General features: G+C 34.9%; 3 protein-coding genes across 9 annotated transcripts; all 3 read right to left on the bottom strand.

The window, feature by feature from the left end:
* Positions 1-757: 757 nt before the first annotated feature.
* LOC100241297 (uncharacterized) lies at positions 758-3,316 on the bottom strand. The gene is made up of 3 exons (XM_010660888.2): positions 2,222-3,316; positions 1,547-1,715; positions 758-864 (listed from the first exon to the last, which is right to left on the bottom strand). The coding sequence occupies exons 1-3, from the start codon at positions 3,314-3,316 to the stop codon at positions 758-760; spliced, it is 1,371 nt and encodes a 456-aa protein (XP_010659190.2).
* A 7,691-nt stretch (positions 3,317-11,007) lies between these two features.
* On the bottom strand, positions 11,008-18,070 carry LOC100251564 (putative disease resistance RPP13-like protein 1). 7 transcript variants are annotated; one of them, XM_010660856.3, is made up of 7 exons: positions 13,856-18,070; positions 13,686-13,757; positions 13,160-13,550; positions 12,970-13,061; positions 12,562-12,644; positions 11,792-11,868; positions 11,008-11,700 (listed from the first exon to the last, which is right to left on the bottom strand). In XM_010660856.3, exon 1 carries the CDS (start codon positions 17,934-17,936, stop codon positions 13,947-13,949), a length of 3,990 nt encoding a protein of 1,329 aa, XP_010659158.1. In that variant the 5' UTR covers positions 17,937-18,070; the 3' UTR covers positions 11,008-11,700; positions 11,792-11,868; positions 12,562-12,644; positions 12,970-13,061; positions 13,160-13,550; positions 13,686-13,757; positions 13,856-13,946. The 7 variants fall into 7 exon arrangements, with proteins under 7 accessions (XP_010659158.1, XP_010659157.1, XP_010659156.1 ...); XM_010660855.3 differs by lacking the exon at positions 11,792-11,868 and having other exon boundaries at positions 13,160-13,348; positions 13,440-13,550; XM_010660854.3 differs by lacking the exon at positions 11,792-11,868 and having other exon boundaries at positions 13,160-13,348; positions 13,451-13,550.
* A 5,403-nt stretch (positions 18,071-23,473) lies between these two features.
* Positions 23,474-24,982, bottom strand: LOC100256694 (putative disease resistance RPP13-like protein 1). Its single transcript, XM_019224095.2, has one exon. It carries the CDS (start codon positions 24,920-24,922, stop codon positions 23,474-23,476), a length of 1,449 nt encoding a protein of 482 aa, XP_019079640.2. The 5' UTR covers positions 24,923-24,982.
* Between the last annotated feature and the right edge of the window lie 412 nt (positions 24,983-25,394).

Genomic DNA, 25,394 nt, shown 5'->3' with positions numbered 1-25,394 from the left:
AGGTGTATTGCCAGCTGAATTTTCAGTGGAGTTAAAGGGAAATTGTGGCTGCATAATAAAGATTCTTATGGCCGAACATTAAGGAAATTGCGGTTTCATAATGGAGAATTATTGCAATTGTTTAAAATGGATACAATATGGAAGCTTAATGGATGAAAGTGGCAGCCATCAAATGGTTCTCTAGTGGCTAAAATAATGTAGAATATATGGTTGCATGAGTGAGTGTTTTAGTGGATAATGCCAATGTTTTCAGAACCGGACCGGTCATTGAACCGAAAAAGTTACCGGTTCACGGTTCATCGGTTGGACCGGCGGTCGAACCGTTATCGAACCTCTATTGAACCGGTGACGTCATAAATATATATTTTATTATTTTATATATTATAAAAAATTAAAAAATTAATAAATTCTATGTAAATTTTGACAGTATCTACTTTGTTTGTTGAGTTTTGTCACAAAAATTTTTACCTGTAGAAGTCATCAATTATCATATATGATATCTATAACACAATATAAGATGTTATACATTCATAATGTCAATAAACTCAATATTTATCAAATAATCAAACCATTACTATCCTATAATAACCAAATTATCAAAGAGTTGTTAACTTAATACATTGTCCATAATAGATAATACAAATGTCAACCATAGGTCCACAACACTTAAATAATTACTCAACATAAAAATATAACATGTCAATGTTTGAATATTCATGAAGTTTTTTGCATACTAATAAATATAAAATTCATGTCTTCATTCATTTTGGAAATTGGAATATGGAGATTGAACATGAGCATTTGGAAAACCAAAGTTCTCCACATCAAGCCCTTTTATAGCCACGTCACCACCATCCTCATCATCTACAAAAATATTGAATATATATCAACAAGAAATCATTTTTGAAGAAAAAAATATAATTATTGAACTTTTATAAATTTAAATATTTTACTAACCAATGTGAGAACTTGAACCTTCCACTTCATTTATTGGAATTGACCCTTCTTCATATAGAAGATTTTTCAATTCTTCAACATCTAACTCTACTGGTTGATCATCATCAAGTACCCAAAAATCGGTCTCATCAATGCATGCATAGTCAATGGGATCATAGATTTTTTTCTTGTTATAGAACCTAAAAAAAAAGCATATAATTATTCATAATTGTGAATAGAAGAATTTAAATTCAAAACAACTAAGAAATCATTTATACCGATTTTTTAGGCGCAAATTGTAATGAATGTCTATAAGATCATTAAGCCTTTGATGTTCCAATGTATTCCTTCTTTTGGTATGTATACGTTCAAAGACACTCCAATTCCTCTCACATCCAGAAGACGATGCGGTTTGGCTCAATATTAGAATGGCTAACTTTTGCAAATGTGGTGCACTATATCCATGTAGCCTTCACCATTCATCTAGTTGCCATTTCACATTAAAAATAAGAAAAAAATAAAACACATTAGCAAGTTTAAAATATTAAATAGTAAGTAGGTAACTAATAAAAAAGAATAAATATACCAATAAATGAAAATAATATTTTACCAGGTTGAAGTACTTCACGTGAAGAATAAGCAAGTTCTTTTCCAAAACTTCCCAATCGATCACGAAATAACTTCATTTCATTCATTGTTTCAAGCTTGCCTTTCAGAACTTTCTGATCAATAACATCCATGACACCTTTAATAACATTTGGCTTATTACAAAAGTTTTCCTGATCATATTGGAAACATGGATTCAACCAATAAGCTGCTGAATGAATGTTTTTCTTTAGTTGTTGATCCCAACGTTGCTTTATGATCTCTATATAAGGCTTGTATAGCTTTCATTGTAGTTAAACAATTCTTGATGCCCAAACGAACCCTATACATGCCTTCATAAACATATCCCATCGAAGGCCTCTCATCACAATCAACAATACGTAATAAGCGCATTAGTGGAGACATAAGATTCACAACAATCAAACAATCATTCCAAAATCTATTATCCAAGATGATGGAAACTGCAACTTTGCTTTTATAATCCTTTGAATATCTAGAGTCCACAAAAAAACTTACTAGTCACCAAAGCTTGCAAGTCATGTTTATGATCATGAAGACTCTTGAGTGCAATGAATGTAGTAGCAAAGCGAGTTGCACCAGGTCGCAAAATCTCTGTCCATCATTCTCTTTTTCTCAACCAACTTAACAAAACAACATGATTATAAACAAAAATTGTCACCTTTGATGCACGTCTTACAAGTTCAGCAACATGGTCCATCTTACCAATATCCTTAAAGATCAAATTAAGACAATAAGCTGCACAAGGTGACCAATTAATGTGTTTATGTTTCTGAGAAATCAATCTCCCCGCGACCACATAATTTGCTGCATTATCAGTGACTATATGAACTAGATTGAGTAGACCAACCCATTCAATCACCTCATCAAATAACTGAAACAAATTAGTTGCATCCTTGACAATGTCCGAAGCATCAACGAATTTCACAAACGATATTCCTTCAAGACAATACACAAGGAAGTTGATGAGTGTTCTTTGTCTATTATCTGTCCAACCATCACCCATTATTGTACACCAAACTTTTGCCCAAATTGCACGATAAGAGTCCACAAGTAACTGAACTTCCTTCTTGGCATCCTTTAAAAGATTAACCCGTAGTTGATGGTAATTTGGACCCTTATATCTGGGACCAATTGCAGATATAGCATCCAACATTGGCTTGAAGTAGAAGGAATTCACTGCATTAATAGGAATGCATGCATCATAAAAGAATCTCCCAACTGCCATATCCGCTCTCCAAATAGCTTCTTTTCCAACTAGTACACTCCTCATAGAAGGTTGAGCTCCTTGAGTATTTCTTAGTGCAAAATACTTATCCACTGTTGATTTTTTCCTTTTTCCACTATTAGCTGCCATAGGACTTTGCATTTCTTGAACCTCTTTTTCACCTTCTGCCATATCCCTTTCAAATTGTGACACATTAGGACCATGAGGATTTCTACATTCATATGCTTCTTGGGTTGCTTTCTTAGAATTCACAAACTCTTGCAAAGAATTTTCCATTCGAAATCTTACATCAAGAGGAACCGATTTACATGGACCGATATCTCCTTTTACTCTAGCAAGATGTTGTTTCATTCTATGAATACCCCCACCTTTTGTAATCTTTATACAATACAAACAAATAAGAGCTTTCCTTCCATTTGCATATCTTTCTTCAGAAACATGCTCCCATGCAGGATCGGTCTTACTTCTAGTTGATTGAGAATTGGTAGTTGAATATTGACCAGAGGATGGAGTCAAGTTTGATTCCATTTTCTATTTCTCTATCAAATTAGAAACAAAAATCTCACATTAACGTAGAGAATAGAAGTCATCAGCAATTTAATGATTTATAATAAAGTCATCAACAATTTATAACAATCACATATCAATGGGTAAATTTATCTAAAGGAATAATGGTCATTATAACAAGCATGTTTTGATCCAATTATAAATTTATCTAAATTCTAAAGTAATTTTGTAGAGATATATTGATGGGCAAACTCCACAAATATCTAAACAAGCATGTTTGGAGAAGTTTTCCACAAATATCTTGTAAATTTTGCTTCTTTTTCAATGCATGCTTTCACATTTTCTCTATGGCATGCGTCAACATACATGTGGTCCAAAAGAGATCAATCTTCATAATCACTCGTATATAATTAATGTATGATATCATTATACCATTATTTTACCACTTCTTCATCAAAGGTAAGGTCATTTTTAAAATAAGAATTATTAAAGCATCCTATGCATTCTATCATATTATAAACTAAATCAATATTGCTTTAAGTTACTGAAGAATTCCTCATGAATAGGCAATTATTTAAACCAAAAGGCATGATGGCTTCCTTCCACATTTACCTCATTGTATATTTACTTTAAAAAATAAATAAATAAATAAATAAATTTAGAGGAAACACATAATCCAGCTACTTATCTTAGCAATTAGCATCATCACCTTGAATTATTATTATTAATAATATATTAATCTTAATGAACTTGTATAGCATAACAAAGAAAACTTAGAAAACAACTACTCACTGGGCAAACTCCAATGTCGGGCCGGGCTACCAGCTGGGAGAGGAGGGGAACTTTCCAACGCAGGTGATACCTGTGTGGGTGTCGTGGGCCGCCGGCGGGACTTGTGTGAGTGTCGCAGGCCGTCGGCGAGATCTCTCTTGGTGTCGCAGTAGGGATGCGTCGACGGCGGGTGGAGGAGAGGGGGGAAGCTACCAGTGTGTGTGTCGTGGGCCGACGGTGGGACTTGTGTGGGTGTCGTAGGCCTTCAAAGGGATCTCTCTTGGTGTCGTGGCAAGAATGCGTCGACGGATGGTGGAGGAGAGGGGGGAAGCTACCAGTGTGCGTGTTGTGGGCAGCTGGCGGGACCTGTGTGGGTGTCGCAGGCCGTCAGCGGGATCTGTCTTGGACCCTTGGTGTCGCGGCTGGGACGCGTCGGCAGCGAGCGGAGGAGGAAGGGTTGGAGTTTGGAGGTAGCAGCGGTGCAGCCTGGAGATTTTCGTTTTGTTAAATAGGACTCCAAAACGGCGTCATTTTGATGTCAGAAGCATCAAAACGACGTCGTTTTGATGTTGTTTTTTTTTAAAAAAAATTTAAAATCAATTGAACCGGCCGGTTCCAACCGGTTGGACTGCCGATTCAAACGGTACGACCTCGGTTCGATCCCCATTCGGTCCAAATGACCAGACCGAACCGAAACGGTGATCGGCCGGCGGTCGGACCTATCGGACCGGCCGATCCGGTCCGGTTTTTAAAACATTGGATAATTCTCTTGAATTTTTTATACCATTTTAAGCCGTGATGAAAGCTTGATTTTAATGGAGATTTCCATCACCTTTTAGCTATGATGAAAGCTTGGATTTATGAATAGATTGTATCTACTTGATGCCTTGATCTAATGAAGTTTTAACAACACATCAGAGTTCTACCCATCCTTGCCAGTATCTCTCTACCCCGAGACTCACTCCCACATGGCTATGCATGGCCACCCTCCAGTGCACTACCCTAAAGGCCAACTGTCATCCTCTTAATTCTTCATCTTTTGGTGTCAAAATTTAATTTTCAAAAGTCAAATTTCCAAATAATTTTCAAAACTCCAATTGTTATTCAAATTTAATTTTCAAAACTCCAATTTTCAAAATTTCAAAACTCTAGATTTTCAAATAATTTTAATTCCACACAAGTTTTTAAATAATTTTAAGTCATTTCTTTTCTTCTTCATTCCTTAGGGTTTAAAGTTACCAAAAATCTCGTTTTTAATAAACTTGCTACATTTCCCTTCATGTAAGCACTTTCACGAATTTTCTTTGATTTTAGAATAATTTTTCATTTTTCTCGATTTTCTTTTAATAAATATGAATGAATTTTCATAATTTCAACACAATGAAATTTATGAGATTAATTCATGCTAAAATAAATTGGCCTTTGGTGGGGGACCAATATCCATGATATTTTCTTTTAAAATTGATTTGAGTGAAGTGCATAATTGACATTAATGGTATCTTGCTCTGTTTTGTGACACATGTGATATATTTTGTATTCATTATTATGCATTAATCTCGTTTCATGATAGTGCATTATTACTTGTTGCTAAGGTACGATCTCACTCTCACTTTGCTTATTCTCATCAATGATTCGTTTTATTATTTGATCATTTCATCGATATCCATTGATTTCCTTATCAATTGCCACATTTGCATCACCTTATTTAGTAGAGACCCGTTTTTAGAGACTTAGAGAGGTGTTACGGTCTTTTGTCATACCTTCCCAATAAGTAACTTGACCCCCAGATCCGACTTTGGTTTTCCACAGACTGTTTTTTCCAAATAAGGAACTACACTTAGTGTTTTCTTTCTTATTTTATTTTTCCCTAAAAACAAAACAAAAATAAGTGGTGATTTCAAGTTTTTTCTAAAAAAATCATATTTTTCACCAAATAAATAAAAAGGAAGTCTCGTCGTGGAGTGAGAACACACGGGAAAAATGCAGGTCCACAAATATGTTAAGTTAAATAACAAAAATACAAAAAACATTGATAAAAGAGTCTTAGATTTTATAAAAAAAAATATTCAAATATTTTTTATGAAAAAAATAAAAATTTTAAAGACAATAAGAAATCTTACAAAAACATTTTAAATAATTTTTAGAAGCATTTTACCGGAGAACTTTTAGAAAAATTTAATAATTTTGCTAATAATTTTTTGTATTTTTTAGAAGTAATTAAATATAAATTACTTGATGGTGATAAGATTTTTATGTAAAAGTTATCTATGATGTAAGTATAATGTCATCATTAAAATTTAAGTAGTCAACTTTAAATTAATAAATATTTGATTAAACCTAAAAATCTAAACATTTAGAAAAATATTTAAATCAAATTAAAAATAACCTACCAATAAAAGGGATATTTGATAAAATATCAAATATTTAAATAAAATTAAAATTTACCAATAATTAAATAACATTTATTTAAATAATTGTGTCGTTATTCATAAATTAGTAAGTACTTAATTAAACTTTAAAAGTTTAACCATTTTAAAAATCTCAAAATCAAAACAAAACATAGTCCACAATTTTTTTTATTTTTTTAAAAATATCAAATACAAAATTCTAAAAAAAAAAAACATTATTATTATTAGAAAAATTAGACTAATTCAATTTAAGGTCATCACCATGGGGGGGTGAATAGGGTGATGATTTATTTTTGCAAATTTAAATTGTTTGAATGCAAGAGACAATTATACACAAATATATAATAAAACAATATAAAAATAATTACATATAAAGTAAAAGAGTAGGGAAGAGAGAATGCAAACACAATATTTTTATAGTGGTTTGATGCAACCTGACCGACATCCACTCTCCTCTAGCTTCCATCCTAAGCTTGAGGTTTCACTAATTTAAGGTTTTCAAACCAAGCCTTCAAACAATATAATTGAATTATGGTTCCTATCCACTGTCTTGGATTTTTGGTTCCAAGCATCCTTTACAAACCTCAAAAGATACCTTACTCTTGAATAACCCCTCAAGTGATACCCTACACTTGAAAATCCCTAAGTGATACCTCATACTTAGACTCTTCCTCTTAAAGATTTACAAATGAAGATAATAAAGGATCTCACAAAATCCTAGTACAAAACTTTAAGGCTCAAATGATACAAGAAAACTAGGATTGAATGGTGCACTAATGATATGTAATTTTCAGAATAATGGTGCACTAAAAAACACTCTCCCAAGGCTCAAATATATTCAAAAAATGTTTAAGAATGTTAAACTCTGGAAGCAATGAAGATTGCAGCCTTTTTATAGAGGAAAAATGTTAAACTAGTCATTGGGGGTTTGACTGGTTGACTAACCGTTAGCATTTAATGCTTGGCAAGTGACCGTTGGACCTCAACCCCCTTAATCGGACCTCGATCGATTGAGATGAGGGTCAATCGATTGAGGTTCAAACTTGATCAGTTGAACAATTGTTCTGGAAGAGAGAGAAGATTTTTTTTTTTGCACTCCTTGACTAGTTGAGTTGGGGGTTGACCGGTTCCTCATTTGGTTCAACTGGTTGAGCCATTTTTGGCACAACAATCATCATTTTCAACTTAGAACCTTTTAAACAAGTTTGGAAAACATTTGACATAAGATTTTGGTTCAAAACATGAAATCATCTAATTTTAAAGGATTTAAAACAAAATTACTTTTGGATGATTTTGGTGCATAAATTAATAATGTAATGCATAAAAGACTTAGTGCACCAACAACCTTACAAAGAGATTCTTTAAAAGCTTAGGTCTTTGAAAAGAACTTCTCTTTGAGGTCTTTTTCTTCTTAATGATTTCTCTTTGGTTTGATTTTGTCTTTATGATCGTCACTTTGGAAATCTTCTTACCTAATCACATTTGAAATATAATCATTAGTTCCAAACCTTGTTTTGTTATCATCAAAACCGAGATTAACCAAACCTTGGTTTTACAATTATTATTATTTTGTAGGCTATGTTAATAATAATAAAATATCAAATATAAAATTCTAAGAAATTAATTTTTTTAACCTAGTGGGGAATCGTATGAATACCCTCTAAAGGTTCAAGTTTCCACAATTAGAGAGTAAAAAGAGTTTTAGCTTCTACCCTCCTAAACACTCCATCGTTTGAGTGCCAAGGTTCGAGGTTGAGTTATCAAGTGGAATTTCATGGGTTTACGAGGCTTCCAACTGCTTTGATTTGCATCTTCATTGAAATGAATTGATTTGGAATATCTAAATCAAAGATAAGGTTTCTAATGTGCATTTCTAAATCCTTTGATTATTAAAAATGTTATTTTTGTTTTTGTTGCTTTAAATCTAGAAGCCTTGAGGCGTTTTCATGCATCTAACCTGAGCTTGAGATAGGGAATGTAGAGATATGTGATTCCTTATACCTAGATCAAATCCATTCATAGAAGTTGTCGAGGATGTTGTAGAACTCGTCTAACCAATGCTCTTTTACCCAATCTCTCCTTATGCAGATTTAGATACTCAAGAAAATGGTGGGTTTCTCTTTCTCTTTTAAAGTAGGCTAAGGTTTCTCTCGTAAAATTTCTCTTTAGAAGACAAATAAGTAAAATTTTAAAGCCTTAACCTCCTAAGGAAGTATTTATAGGTTTCCTTATAGGCTATAGTAACTTAACCTAATTGAGCTTGGATCACTTAATCCAATCCATTTGGATTTTAATTAATTAATTAACCTTATTGGTCTCTAATTAATTAATTAATTAACTAATCCATCATAGAAAGACTATTAATAAAATCTAGTGCAACCTTACGATTTTACCAAAACACTCTTATGTATACATATGAACTAAAAACCCAAATCTCTCAAGTATAATGTGCCACCATGAAGTATGGGCTTAAGCGAGGACCATTGGGACCTATAGAAAAATATTTGTTCCCTCATAATCCAATTTTAAAGTTAACTCAACACTTCATTAAAGAAATTTATCTACACTTTAATATCTTATGTAATTACAACGAGGCAAAGCTCAAGTTTGTGGCCTACTATCCACTACATGTAGATCCCTTAAGAGAAAGCAAAGTACCTATCACCTAACTAGTGAATTGGTGTTTGCAATCTAATAGGGTAGAGTTATTACCTCTTCAATCCTTGAGTAACATATCCTCTTATTATGTGATTAATTGATATACTCTAGTTCTAAAGAGTATATGTTAAATTATACTAAAGGAATTGCTATGCCCATAGTCTATCTGATCACATGTCCTTACGATCACCCTAGGAGACATCTTCTCTTTATCTTATGAGATACCATGGTGTCTCTATTGAAAATACCTGCTACCTAATTGCATTAGGGTCTCATCCATAGATGAAAGCCTCTCATTGACTTTAACATCGACTTAATATCCTCTCAAAGTTAAGAGTCCATGAAGTATAAGAGTTTGGTGAATCATGACAATCGATAACTTTATGTTATGATTCATCGTAGGTTATGTTCATTGTATAACTATGAACAGTAGTGCACTCATCATGAAAACTCCATCTCAATGGCCAAGACAAGTCATCCTTCAAATTATGAGGCAATGTACTACAATTTCTACTAGATTGTCTAAATCTATGAATTGACTGCAAATTACTTATCATCTTACAAGGAATCCATAGCTTGAATATTTTATACAACTTTTAATGCATCAAAGTCATGTATCATACAAGTGACATGGGCGTAAGAGATAAAGAAGGAAAACAACAAATATAAATAAATAAATTTATTAATGAATCTAAAACTGTTACATCATATCATGCCTTCTAAGGCTTTATCCCAATAATTACATAATATGAATTTGATATCTACAATCTAGACTACAATTGAGTTATTATGTATGACCTATTTCAAATTGGTCATACAACTGACATAAGTGAAGTTAATGAAGTAATTGCAATTGTAAAATTGTAATTTGTACTCCTCTATTCATGTAGAGTATATGATTATTTCAAAATTCTTTATTTCTAGTCCATGATTTGAATTTTTATTTATTAATAGTCAATGTTTATGCTTTGTGGGGATGTCGCCATTGTTTACAAAATTTAATTGAAAGAAGGGAGTATTGAAGACAATCATTGTCAATATTGTAATATAAAGTCACACATCTCTTTCAATTAAGATTTTGATAGTTATTCATATTAAACGAGGCTTGGGAAATGACTTTAGCAACTATATAATTTAGAGGTTAAAATAAATTGTAGACTTTTCAATAGGCATTACAAATGCTTTGGAATTAGCTATATAGGTATGCAATCATTTTATTTAAAAGTTGTAGCAAACAAACTTATAAACCAATCAATATTCAAGAATAATTTACAAGTTTTTGTTAAAAATGTACATATATTTTTTAAGGATCTACATGGACATAGAAATCAACCATCAAGATGGGGGAAATGCTCACATTTATTCCTAGATTCCACAAATTAATGAAATATTTAGACCCTAATATTTTACTTCTCATAAACATGATATCTACAAGCTAGAATTTTTTATTTTATTTTATTTTATTTTATTTTTTTTAACATGTGCAAATGCATTTCGAAATGATGAGAGCCCATTGGGTTCAAAACTAATAATTATAATCAATATCAGAGTCAATCACCCTGGCATGGGAACTTGTTTGCTTGTAACTGCAAAAAAAATAAAAATAAAAAGATCGAAAAGGAAAATAAATAATGGACTTATGTAAATGCATTTCAAACCCATGAGATCTCATTAGATTTAAAGCCAATAGTTATAAATAATATTAGAGTCGATGACCCTAGTATGGAGATCTATCTGCTCATAATTGTAACTTGCCAAGTAGAAAAAAAGAAAGAAATGGAAACGAAGAGAGCCTTTGAGTTTTACTTCGAAAGAAAAAGAAAACTTCCATCTATTGTCGAGGTCAATAACATAATGTTTTACTAGGCTGTGCTGTGATTATGAAATTTGTTGGATTTCATTTGCCTTGATCATTTCCTTCTATATGTAGAGAAGAAATTCCCATTGAGACATAAAATATCATGCTAATGAAAGTGGGTGCTAAATAGGCAGACACTTTCTAAAGCCATGAGAGTTCATTGAACTAGAGCTAACAATATCTAAATGAGAAGGAGTGGATCCTTATACATGCCTAGCCGAAGAAAGGGAGAGAAGAGTGGTCTTTGCTTCCATATCTCAGAATGGAAAATAGAATTCAGTCTCCTCATATAGTCCATCAAGTCATGTAGCTGAATGTAGAGGATGCAGGCAGTCTGGGACCAATCTTCGGGCACCTTTGTTTAAGAACATGACATGTCTTGATTTCAGGCATTGATCAGAGAATTTCAGGCAGCCCGTTCATTGGCAAAAGGAGCAGAGTGGGCAGTTTGAAACCAGTAGAATTGCAAGGGAGGTGTGGTTTGGAGACTTGAAGAAGCCAAGGAATGAAAATTATAGAAATTCAATAGAAGCCTTGGTCAAAGTTATAGGAACAAGAAGCAGGAGATCTTCATCTGAAGAGGAAATCAATCTCAAAATCCACCACAAAATGAAGGCTCAATGATGGAGTGTCTCGAGTATCTCAAAACCTTGAACCCAAAATGATGCTAAGCTTGGGGCCATCCCCACCCTCCATAGAAGACAGCAGACCTGGACAAAATGAATTGAGCTTTATCACAAGTTGATAAATGAAAAAATATGCTGATGATATAGCACTATATATGGAAATGAGTGGACAAACCCTTCCACTAAAAGCTGCAGCTATTGTTAGGGGGTCTCCAATTGTGTCTGCATTTCTTTCTTCCATGTTTCTACTTTCTACATGTGATGAAGAAAAATCTAATGATTTTAAAGGTACTGATTTGCATCAAGCTTACAAAAGTTGTATGTTGGAATATTATGGGAATACCTTAGTGGAAAATGATAGTCTGGTCTCTGCTTTGTTTTTTATGAAGGACAAGTAACATTTGAGCCAAACCTTATTCAGATATGAAAAGCTATCTATCCCTATATGGGGATATGCAGAACATAGGGCAGGCCAATCTTCTTCTTTAACTTCAATGAATAATTGTATTAGAAAATGGAGCTCTGGATTGCTAGAGTCAGAGACGGAGACATTGCAGGAAGTTGCCCTTCCTCTGGCAAAAGGCACCAGGGCTTTAGACCAGAACCCTGGTAGAGATAAAGCTCTGTAGCTCCACTGCTCTGAACCCTGACTCTGTGATCTATAGATCTAAAGATATGGTGGCATTCTCCGTGATACAAACTGATATTAGGGGGCCGTAACAAAAGGATTTAAAAATTCAGAACCATGAACAAATCCACTCTTGATGGCCTCAATTCTTTTGAATTAGATTAAGGAAATGCTCTTGAGATACTGCACTATTACCTTAAAACATCAAAATATGCATTGGACTTGGTAATAAACAGCATGTTTAAGGCTTTGGATATGGTTCTATAATTAAAAAGAGAAGATGCTATAAGGAACTTAAAAACGAAAACATGTCTTACCAGAGTTTGAGACAAACTGCTTTTGTTTCTTTACTCCAGGAGCCATGGTTTGAACCAGCCGTGAGAAGTGAGGGTCCATGATACTGCAAAAGATGACAGAATGTCAGCCTAGTCTCTTCCATTTCGAAAAATTATGAGTAAGTGGACTGGAGGATAAGAGCAACATAAGAAACAAGATGTAAGAACAAACGTTAGGCCATCAGCTTAAATACACATGGTAGTGAAATCACAAATGAAAGAACTTTTGGGGCCAAGAACACACCAAAACTTGAATATGATGCAAACTTATCATTAGGAAAATTTTGATTTCACTTGCAATTTTTTCTTCTCTATCATGTTTAGTCCAAAAAAATAAAAAGATAAAAAATAAATAAAGGAAATAAATAAAGAAAGAAAAGAAACATCTACCACTGTGATCAAGAACATGTATACTGCCATATTTGAATGGACCACAGTAATGATTGAGAAATCTTGGATTTCATCTGCTTCATTCTTCTTTCCTGGATGTGAAGAAGACATTTCCATAATTATCTAACAGAGAAACCGATGTTGGGTCAATGAAATTTGGAGCTGTGTATTTTGAATGGGCAGGCAATACCTAATTGAAAATAAGGAGGAAAGACTGGTCTTTGCTTTCATTTGAGTATGGAGATAGAATCAAAAGGATGAATGGGCGATGCAATTGCATGCAAGGAATTTGGATTATCTTGATCAGACAAACGCAACAATTTAGGGGTCATCATGCAGCAAAGGTGGGATATAATACCAGCAGCCATGGTTCCTTCATCTGAAACATATAAGAACAAGCCAATTAAGTGGGGCAGGAGTACATATTCGGTTTTAGTTGAATTCTGTAATATTTATTCAAGGGAAATCACTGATTAATAACTGCTTCACTACTGCCAGAGCCACCTATTTATCAAAGGAAACTTCTTTTATCCCATGCACTGCCTGTTCCATTCCCATCTTGTATTTCACAGGAAACCCCCCTGAAAAAGTAAGAGGCCATCTCAATGTCAAAAAATAACTACTAGTAGAGATGGACTCTTTCAAGATAAATAGTTTTTTTTTTTTCAATTGCAACATGAACTGAATCAGTAAAGATAGAACTGTCCAATGCTTACATGAGCTTTGGAGAGATCAACGATAAGACAATCTTGAAGAGAAAAAGGTTTGAAGCCATAAGCCAGTTCCTGCTGCCAAAAGACACCTCCCTGTCAATTTATTTCAATAGAAATTCCATGGTAGTCAGATAATTAGCAGAAAATAGTGTTAATAATGTGAAGGCCCATACCTGATTGGAAGTAAGGATGGCATAGAATTGAATGATTTTTGGTTCCATGTTTCAGCTTCAAGAAATGAATTTCGATCTGAACTTGTGATAGTTAGTGGATGTATGAGCCATCTATTTGAATGCAGGGTATGTGGGCAATGTTGGGCCAATATTCCCCTTTCTCCTTTAAGCACCTTTCTTTTAGCATAGGACAGTCCTTGATTTGAAGACTTACAACTGTTGCGGGCAGCCCTAAGTACTGGAGCTTAGGGCATCCACGGAAACTTAGCTCTTTTAAACAGATAAGGCTTTGGAGATTCAGAAAGGCAAGGGATTCCATATGGGAGATGGAAAGGGAGCTCAGAGATGGAGGAAAAAGACACTCACTATCTGAAAGGGAAACCATATCTGGGAGAACATCCCTGATCAATAAGCGTAAAAGATAGGTGAGGGAGTGGAGGCCCCACTCTGACATGGGCATCTTCAGATTCTCACAATCACAGATTTCAAGTACTGTTAGGTTGGGGGCCAAACCCCCTACTGGAAAGGACACCACACCTGGACAATCCCACATGCTCAGAGCTCGAAGAGATGTGAGGTTTTGGATTTGAGGAGGTAGGGACTTGAGATTCTTACAATTGACAATCTTAAGCTGTCTGAGATTGGGGGTAGGCAAGCCTCTTTCTATAAAGGACTCTAGACCTGGACAGTCAGAAATCCACAATTCTTCAAGAGCCTCATTGTTTTGCAGCATGTTTTCTGAAATTTGCTCCATTTTCAAGCAATTCCTGATCTCCAGTCGCTTCAGGGTGGAGGGTAACTTGCCTTCGGGGAAGGATGTGAGAGACGAACAATTACGTATAATCAAGACTTGAAGACAACAAGTGTTGTTGGAATTATGGTGCATGGTCCCCTCTGGTAGAGATGTTAGATTCTTACAATGATGAATCTCCAAATGCTTAAGCGCAGGAGGCAGCTCACCTTTTGGAAAGCAAATGAGAGATGGACAGTCCCTTACCAACAGATATCTTAGCATTGGTGAGAACCCCATCTCTAGAAATGAAACCAGTTTGGGGCACCTCTCTATGGACAACTCCTCCACACTTCGCAGTCCATTTGGTAGCCTGTCCAGGTTAGCACAGTCTTTTATTTTCAAAATTTTAAGATTGCAGGGCAGCCTTTGCTCCTCCAGGGATACAATCCAGTGACACCGTCCAATCACTGCACTTTCAAGACAACGGAGGTTTTCTAATCCAAATCCATCTCTCCACCAAGATGTTAGGCCACTGTCATCTACCCCACTTCTCAATATCATCTTATCGCATTCTTCTGCGTTTAGTTTGCGAAGAGATGCAAATCTTGAAAAAGGAACCGCCAAATTTGGACATTCGAAGATGTCAAGAGTTACTAGGGAAGGCAAATTGGGTAACCCTTTATCTAACTTTGGACATTTCCTTATTGTAAGCTCACGAAGACATGGAAATAATTCGGGTTCTTCATCCACATCAGGAAAAGACCAAGTTTTCCATTTTGGCATATTCTCAAATTTCAGAAACTCCAAGGATGGAAAAGGCTTCACGCTCTCCCCATAGAACTCCAAACTTATGATCATAATTTTACTCAGGCCTTCAATATGCAAGTCTTTCAGTAAGGGTAGTCGACCAAGAGATGGCAGTGATGTGCACATTTTGCAATTTTTGAGAATCAAGTGAGTCATCATTGGACATGAGGGCTCCTTTATCCAACATGGTAATTGTGATCCGCCATAAAACGCAACCATGAGCTTTTTCAGATTTCTATGAGGTTGTAGCGACTCCAGAACATGCATTTCCTCTGTTTCATTTCGTGCATTACGGAAATCATTACTCCATTCCATCGTCAACTCTTTGATGTTCTGCTTATCTGCTAAATTGGCATCTTTTGCATCTTGAACATTCACCACATTATGCAGACCTGAAATGGAAAGCTTTCCTTGAAGATACAACAAATTCCTCAATTCTCGTATTCCCAAACTGCTACCACTACCCACAATAAACTTAGATAACGTTTGCAAATTTGTAAGGCTTCCTATTTGGGAAGGCATCTCTAGCAGCTGACTTGTGTCGGTAATATCAAGATGTCGAAGATTAAGTAGATTTCCAATTTCTATAGGCAACTCAGTGAGTCTGTAGCAATCACGTAATATCAATGTTTGCAAATTGTAAAGATGAACTATTGAATCTGGTAACCTTTTTATTGACGAGTATGATAGATTGAGATACCGTAGATGTCTCAGATCACCAATAGAATTGGGCAGCTCACTAATGCGATAGCCACTTAATGATAGCACTCTCAAACAGCTTTTCTGTATTAGAAGGTCATGTATCACCTTAGGTGATATGAAGTTAGATGGAGATAATGCATTAATTGGTAGTGCAATCAATGTTCGTAAAAATTTCACCCTGTAAAAGGTTTCGAATTTTTTGAGCACCTCATGACTTTGACGATTGAATGATGAATGACGAGCCTTCTCAAAACTTGTAAATATCTCATTATTCTCCAACTTATCGTCCAAATTAAAACATAATTCTCCCGCAACAAAGTGAGCCAAATCATTGATGAGGTCATGCATCACAAATTTGGATGAATTGTAACTTGATTGTTGAAAAAATGACCTAGATAATAAATCGCAAAAGTATTTAGCACCCAAGTCCTCCGGTTGATCCTCCCCCTTCGTTTGCTGCAAAAAGCCTTCTGCCATCCACAATAGGATCAATTCATCCTTATCGAACTCATAATCCTTTGGAAATATCGAGCAATAAGCAAAGCAACGCTTCAAATTAGAGGGAAGATGATGGTAGCTTAGTTTGAGAGCTGGAAGAACACTACTTTTCTCTTGGGGTAAATCCCATATCTTGCTTTTCAATATATTTACCCATGCATCATAATTTACTTCATTCCGCAACATGCCTCCAAGGGCCTTGGCTGCTAAAGGCAATCCTTTGCACCTTCTGACTATTTCCTCGCCAAGTTCTTTGAGATGTGGGTGAGCTTCAAAGCTTCTTGTCCCCAATGCTTGCTGGGTAAATAAGGATAAGCAATCACCATGTGACAGCTCCTGTAGAGGATAGGCTGAGCCGGTTCCTGCAACTGATGCAACCCCTTTATTGCGAGTTGTGATAATAACTTTACTGCCTGGTGCCCCGGCTCGCATGGGAGAGCACAGAATATCCCATTCTTCACAATTCTCATTCCAAACATCGTCCAAGACAAGAAGAAACTTGTTCCCAGAAAGCTTCTCCTTCAACATGACCTGAAGCAAATTGAGATCATTGACATCATGGGTATCCAAAGAAACCGATTGTAGAATGGTTTTGGTTACCCTCACAACATCAAAATCATCGGAAACACAAACCCAAGCTCTCAAATCAAAATGATCCTTCACTTTGCAGTCGTTAAACGCAAGCTGAGCGAGAGTTGTCTTGCCGATACCTCCCATACCGACAATAGGAATCACGCAAACTTCATCATCACTCGGTTCATCCTTGAGCAACAGGTTGAGAATGGCTTCTTTGTCTGTTTCCCTACCATAAACACGCGATTCATCCACCAAGGAAGTAGTGGGCAGTCTTGATTTCATCGTATAGGAGCTCCCTCCAGCATTCTCCCTTAAATGGAGATCATTTTTCTGTCCAGAAATCTCCTGTAATCTGGCTGTGATCTCCTCTATCTTGGACCCCATTTTAACATTAAACCTAACAGTACTTGGATTGAAGCTAGTACAACAAGATGGGATGAGGCTGCATACCATACTTGTGCTTGGTTCAGTTTCCGCCATCAATTTGCGTCGCAGAGCTTCGGTGCCGAACTCGTCCAAGATGTCCTCCACATCGTAAGCCAGGTCTCTGAGCTCGTCCAGCCATATCTTCACCAATCGGTCCGTCATCTGCTTCTCCTCCGCATCATCCAGCACTGCATGGATCTTTAGCAATATCTTCTCCCATTTCTTGAGCTCCGCGTGGACCTGCTCTTGGCGTGCGAACTTGAGCAGATCAGAGGAGGCCAACTTGAAAAACAACGTCTCAAAGAGAGCAGAAAGAATAGCCTCTCCAACAAAAGCCATGAGATCCCAACAACAACAGCTGATCAAAGGAGAAAGCTAAAGCAGAAAATGTTGAGTACAACTTTTGTTGGATCGAAAAAAGGGGTTGGATTTGTATGGTGGTCAATGGAGGAGTGACGAGTCTACCTATCGGCGGCGGTGAGGGCCCAGACAGACCGGACTAATATTTGTATTGGTTATTTGGTTCATTGTCGTGGTGCCCATCTACCTGCCTCCCCTCTTTTTTTTTTAGCCGCCCCATTCCCACCTTCTCACTGAATTAAATTAATTTTACATTAATTAAGTTTTTTAAAATACTTTGATTTTAATTAATTTTGTAAAATAATTCTCATCTTTTTTTTTTTCCTATTTTGAAAAATCTACTCAATTTAAAAAGCAAACTTTATTCTTTAAAAGTACAATTCATTTGTTCATTATGTTTTTTATTTTTTTATTAAATTTTTATTTTAATATTATATGTAATCATTCTTTAAGAGTATTTAATTTTAAAAGCAATATTTAAAGGTATGTAAAATTAAAATTATAAAAATGTTTGCATTAAAATTTTAAATATAAATTCACAATTCCCATCATAATACATTGATATTAAAAAAAAAACTAATATTTTTTTATTAAATATGTAAAAAAGTACAATTTTGTTTAATTAAAAAGTAAACCATTAAAATTATTTTTATTTTAATAAATAATGTTTTTAAAAAATACATTATGTATATATTTTTTTGATATATTATTTAATAATCGATGTCAAAATCATAACAATGGCAATAAAAAAACTTAATAGGCTTAGTACATCTTACTATCTACATTGTTATTTTTAAGTAAAAACAATGTTACATTTCCAGTGACATGTTTGATGTAGAAACCGAAATGGTGATGAGTGATAAATAGGCTAGTATATCCTTCTATCTATAATGATACTTTTAGTTATTAACATTGTTACTTTTAGGTAAAAACTATGTTACTATCTCTAGTGACATGTTTGATGTAAACGTTGAAGTTGTTATGAGTGATATAATAGCTAGGTCCAATCAAGTGTACCTCGGCTTGTCTTATATAGGTGGTAGCCCACTTTTAGCTGGTTGGAGGACATTCTTGAAAACATGTACAAAGTTATGATTCTAGTGCATGAAATGAAAATTATTTTTTCCAAAATGTAATGAAAGTGACTTTTTTTGGGTTATGAATTTATCTATATTTTATGAATAATACATGTTTAAATAATTCCCCTTTTATAATTTCGAGATGGCCTAGTCCATTTAACTTTTATAAATTTATTAATTTCATATATTATAAAATTATACAAATTTAAAATATTTTTTAATGATAAAATTTTATATACTTAGTTAAAAATAGAATTTATTTTATAATCAAAATATTAAATAAAATAATAAATAAGTGTAAAATGAAAATTTTAATTTTTAATATTTATATTTTTTTTTATCGTGAACAATTTGTAATTAAAATTAATTTAATTAATTAAGATGTAAAAATTAAAACTTGAAAGTTAAAATAATTAAAAAAATATTTTAAGATAATATATTAATAAATTTTAAATAAGTTAAATAAAGTTGTGTTAATAGATCAAATGGATTAGAATCATGTTAATAGATTTAATAGATTAGAATGGTGTTAACGGGTTTAACATATAAGTGTTGTGTTAATGGGTTTTTCATGTCTATGAGTGTTAATATTACTTGAGTAATAATTACAGAACAAATTTGTCTAGATAAATTTCTTTATTTAGCTTGAGCAATTTGAATAGTACTTCTAATAATGTATAAGAATTAATTTCATCCACTTTTTTAAGGTTTTGGTTAAACACATTTAATTTTGATTGATTTGAAATTTCGAGTGTGTTTAATATTGTTTTTATTCGAAGTACTTTTAGACTACCTTTGATGGATGAGATATGTCTAATAAGATAAAATATGTATATTTTAGGATATTATCTTTCATTGAGTAGGAAATACATATAATTGAATATGATTTATAGTTGGATATGAGATCCAATGCACGTAATATCTTAAGGTAAAATATTTAATGAAATCTGTTATGTTATACTTCTATTTAGTTTATAAAATTAATAAAAAATAAAATATGTATTATTTTTCAATGTTTAAAATAAATATTGTATTACATTCTAATTTTTTACATTTAAAAAATATGAAATTTCTCTTACATTTAAAAATATTTGTGATTAAAATATTTAAATTTTATAAATAATTACTTATATTAATATTATTTTACAATATATTTTATAATTATTTTTTTAACAATAAATTTAATTTTATACTAAAAATTTTTATTTTACAAAATAAGTAATATAAAAAATAAAAATTGATAAAAAATAAATTTATGATATATGGTACTCTTATAGTGGATTAACATATCCTATGTAAAAGAGATATAAAAAAATGGATGGATAATATATCCTATCATCAATCAAACATGGAATATGATATGTTATCCATTTGCTTATCTTATATTAAAAGTATTCTTAGTGAAAGTGTCTTTCTAGAGGTACTTTTGGGAAAATCATCGATGCAATGTTTCTCCGAAAAAATGCCTTTTAAATTTTGCCAAATGTATGATTTTTCTTTAAAAATGTTTTTTATTTTTTATGTTGGAAGTGCTTTCTAAAAGCACTACTAATGGGACTATTCATCAATTCAAATCAACGAGGGTTAGGTGTACGTAGCCAAAATCTTAAAGGAACGGAGTAAAATTAACCATAATTTATATTTATTTTTTATATCATTTTTCCTGGAAATGTCTAATGTGATAGGGTTGATAAAGTATAATGGAAAATGAGTGAATTTTGAGAATGTACATACCCGAAAGCTAGAGACTTTGTTACTTACAAGCATTGCCTATTTGTAGCTTGAGGACTCTAATCCATTACATAACAAACAATATCAGAGAATTGAAGGCAGGGAACTGAGGATTACAAATTGTAGGAACTCAAAAGAAGCCTCCTGTCAAAGTTACAGGAACAAGAAGCAGGACCTCTTCATCTCAAAGGGAAATCAACCACCAAAACTAAAACTCAAACCCAAATGATGCTAAAACTTGGGGCCAAATCCACCCTCTCTAGAAGACAGCAGACCTGGACAACACGGATTGAGCTTGATCACAAGTCCTATAAATATGATGATTGAAAACAAAGAACAGAAAATTGAATGAATATGATCAAAAGTGGTAGTGGGTTGTACCTGATTGAATAATGGAAGGACTGGACAAGATGCATTTCAATGGATGTGTTTGAAATCTATTAGCAGATTCGGGATGTGGGAAATCTTGGGCCAATCTTCTCCTTTGTCCTTCAGGCACCTTTCTTTTAGTATCGGACAGTCCTTGATTTCAAGACTTGCAAGTGTAGGAGGCAGCACTAAGGAACAGAGTTTAGTGCAAAATGAGACATGTAGGTGTTGAACAGAGGTGAGGTTTTGGAGAGCTAGAGAGGCTAGGGATTCCATTCCCCAGATGGAAAGGGAGGTCAGAGATGTAGGAAGATAACACTCATCATCCGAAAAGGAAACCATATCTGGAAACATATTAGAAATGGTCAATGAGGAAAGAGAGTTGAGTCTGTGGAGGCCCCATTCAGATATGGGAGTCTTTAGATTCTCACATCCCTCAATCTGCAGTGATGCTAGGTTTGGAGCCAAGCCCCCCACTGGAAAGGATACCAAACCCCTACAATAGTTTATAGTTAGATCTCGAAGAGATGTGAGGTTTTGCATTTGATGAGGCAGGGATTTGAGATTTTCACAAACACCAATAATAAGTTGTCTTAGGTTGGTTGGCAAGTTTCCTTGCAGAAGGCACTCTAGACCTGGAAAATTAGAAATTGACAATTCTTCAAGTGCCATGTCCTTGTGCAACATCTTCTTTGAAATTACCTCCAATTTTGTACAATTCGTAATCACAAGTCGCACTAGGGTGGAGGGTAACTTGCCTCTTGGAAAGGATTTGAGAGAGGGACAATTTATTATGATCAAGACATGAAGACAACAAGTGTTGTTGGAGTAGCTGAATCTCTGTTGCATCATTCCTTCTGGTAGGGAGACTAGATTTTCACAGTTGGCGATGCTCATTTCCTTGAGAGTAGTGGGTAGCTCACCTTTTGGAAAGCAGATCAGAGACGAACACATCAATATCTCCAAGTATTCAAGGGCACATGAGGTGTAGTTATGAGGCAATGACTTCAGACCCTCACAAAATCTCAACACAAGACGTCTTAGTATTGGTGGCAAACCTGTCTCTGGAAATGACACCAATCTGGGGCAATGCTCTATTTTCAACTCTCCAAGAGATGTCAGACTTTGGAATCTATTCGGCAACTTCTCCAGGTTAGCACAGTATCCAATTTTCAAGCAATTAAGATTGAAAGGAAGCTCTGGCTCCTCCCATAGAGATGTCAGCTCACTACAGTCTTTTATCACCAAACTTTCCAAGGCTGCTGAGGATTGCATAAATCCAATTCTCAGGCAAGTCAATCTCGAGATTTTTCTGATCTTTAGCATGGTGATGGCGGCAGCATCAAACCCACCTCTCAACACAGCCTCACTACATTCTTTTACATTTAGGCCACAAACAGATACAAGCCTTGGAAGTGGAACCTTCAATGCTGGACAATTAGAAATTCTGAGTTCTAATAGGGAAGGCAGCAAGCTTGATAATTTTCCAATCAATTTTGGACAGTTCTGTATTGTAAGCTCAAGAAGGCAAGGAAATAATCCTTCAACATCCTCCACCACATTTGGAAAGGACCAATCCTCCCATTCTTCCATATCCTCAAAACTGAGAGATTTCAAGGATTGAAAAGGCTTAGCAGAATGTGAAACCTCCCCACAAAACTCAATGCCTATGGTTTTAACTTTCCTCATACCTCCAATCCACAAATCTTTGAGTGAGGATAGTCTGCCAAGTGATGGCAGTGATGTGATGTTTCTGCAAGTTTTGAGATTTAGCCGCACCAATGTTGAGAAGGAGGCATCCCCTATCCAACTCGGGAATTTTGCTCCACCATAGAATTCAACTGTGAGCTTTTTCAGATTTTTATGAGGTTGCAGGAACTCTAGCACATCCATTTCATTCCTCTCATTTGGTAAACCATCAAAATCACTTCTCCATGCCATCATCAGCTCTTCAATATTGGTTTTGTTCTTTAAGTTGGCATCAATTGCTGCTCGAATATTTCCCACATTATGCAAACCTGAAATGCAAATCTCTCCTCGTAGATGGCACAAGTTCTTCAATTCTTCTATGCCTGATCTGCTACCCTTGCCCACAATAAACTTAGATAATGTTTGTAAATTTGTTAAATTGCCCATTCGTGGAGGCATCTCCTGTAGTCGTATTGTACCAGTGATATCAAGATGTCGAAGGTTGATCAGGTTTCCCATGCCTTCAGGCAACATAGTAAGACTCTTGCAATTGCGTAGTAGCAGTACTTGCAAATTGTAGAGATTGCTTACCAAGTTTGGTAATTGTTTAATTGAAGTATCAGACAAATTGAGATATCATAGATGTTTCTAGTTACTGAATGAACTTGGAAGTTCATTTATGCGATAACCAGTTAAAGATAGCACCTGTAAGCATCTCCTTTCCATTAACAGATCATGTAAAACCTTAGCTGACATGCAGCTCTTGAGATTATCAGTGATTGGCAATGCTAATAATGTTCGTAAATTCTTAATCCTGTCAAAAGTTTCAAATCTCTTAAACACTTCATGGTACTTACGACTGAATGACAAGTGACGAACTTTTTCCGAAATGGGATGTTGCAGATCATTTTCCAACTTATCATCCAAATGAAAACATATTTCTCCTCCAACAGATTGAGCCAGATCATTAATTAAGTCATGCATCACAAATCGGGATGAATTGTCACTTGATGGTTGAAAAAATGATCTTGATAATAACTCAGAAAAATATTCAGAGCCTATGTCCTCCATCTGCCTCTTTCCTTTAACATGTTGCAAAAGACCTTCTGCCATCCATAACAAGATTAATTCACCTTTCTGAAATTCATAACTCTTTGGAAACATTGAGCAATAAGCAAAACACCGCTTCAAATGGGAAGGGAGATGATGGTAGCTTAATTTGAGAGCTGGAAGAATGCCGCTTTTTTCTTCTGGTAAATCCCATATCTTGTTTTCTAAGATATCTATCCATGTATCTTGGTTCAGCTTCATGCGCAACATGCCTCCTAAGGACTTTGCAGCCAAAGGCAAGCCTTTACACTTCTTCACTATTTCCTCCCCAATTACTTTCAGCTGTGGATAGGAATCCAAATTTGTCGTCCCTAGTGCTTGCTGAAAAAACACAGATAGACAATCATTACGTGACAACTCCTTTAGGGGATGAATAGAATAAGCTCTAGTGACTGAAACAACACTCATGTTCCGAGTGGTTATGATCAGCTTACTACCTCTAGCACCAGCTCTTAAAGGTGAGCATAAACTATCCCATTCAATGCATCTTTCATTCCAAAGGTCATCTAAGACAAACAGAAATTTCTTCCCAGACACCTTTTCCTTGAGAGCAACTTGAAGCAAATTTAAATCATTGACACCATGATCAGTACTAGAAGCAATCGACTCGAGAATAGTTTTGGTTATCTTCATAACATCAAAATCATCAGAAACACAAACCCAAGCTTTCATATCAAAACAATCCTTCACTTTCTCATCATTGTATGCAAGTTGGGCAAGAGTGGTCTTGCCGATGCCTCCCATGCCAACGATAGAAATTACACAGGCTTCATTTTCACTTGGTTCATCCTTGAGCAGCATGTCAAGTATGGCCTCTTTATCTGTTTCTCTACCATAAACACATGATTCAACTACCAAAGAAGTGGTGGGCAGTCTTTTTCTCTTTCTGTTGGATATTCCTTCAGCATTCTCTCTCAAACAGAAATCATTTTTTTGGGAAGAAATATCTTGTAATCTGGCAGTGATCTCCTCTATCTTGGAATCCATAGTGGAATTATACCTAACAGCAGTTGGACTGAAACTAGTAGATAAAGAAGAAATGAGGCTGCGTACTGTGCTAGTGCAAGGTTGAGGTTCTGCCAATGACAGCTTTCGCTGCAGAGCTTCAATCCCAAACTCGTCCAGGATGTCCTCCGCATCATAGGCCAAGTCTCTGAGTTCGGCTAGCCAGATTTTCACCAATGGGTTTGTCGCTTGCTTCTCCTCTGCATCATGGAGAACTGCATAGATCTTTCTTAATATTTTCTCCCACATCTTGAGCCTAGCATGGACTTGCCCTTGACATGCAAACTTCCATAGCTCAGGCGAGGCCAACATGTCCACCAGCTTCTGAATGAAAGCAGATAGAAACGCCTCTCCAACAAAAGCCATGTTTCTTTGAAGGAAACAAAGGAATAATGGAAAACAAAACAGAGAGAAACAACACAGAACCAGAATTACAGAGGTAGAAGGGATTGAT

The sequence above is a fragment of the Vitis vinifera genome, chromosome 13, assembly GCF_030704535.1.
Source record: "Vitis vinifera cultivar Pinot Noir 40024 chromosome 13, ASM3070453v1".
Classification (NCBI taxonomy): domain Eukaryota; kingdom Viridiplantae; phylum Streptophyta; class Magnoliopsida; order Vitales; family Vitaceae; genus Vitis; species Vitis vinifera.
The sequence above is the reverse complement of the archived record's forward strand: the minus strand, read 5'-3'. Positions and strand labels throughout refer to the sequence as shown.

Coding starts and splice junctions, on each gene's coding strand:
- LOC100241297 (XM_010660888.2), bottom strand. CDS start 3,316: ATGGAATCAAACTTGACTCCATCCTCTGGTCAATATTCAACTACCAAT. Junction 1,716..2,221: donor TTGTAAGACGTGCATCAAAG/GTGACAATTTTT, acceptor CAATATGATCAG/GAAAACTTTTGTAATAAGCC. Junction 865..1,546: donor ACGTGAAGTACTTCAACCTG/GTAAAATATTAT, acceptor ATATTTTTGTAG/ATGATGAGGATGGTGGTGAC.
- LOC100251564 (XM_010660853.3), bottom strand. CDS start 17,936: ATGGCTTTTGTTGGAGAGGCTATTCTTTCTGCTCTCTTTGAGACGTTG.
- LOC100256694 (XM_019224095.2), bottom strand. CDS start 24,922: ATGGATTCCAAGATAGAGGAGATCACTGCCAGATTACAAGATATTTCT.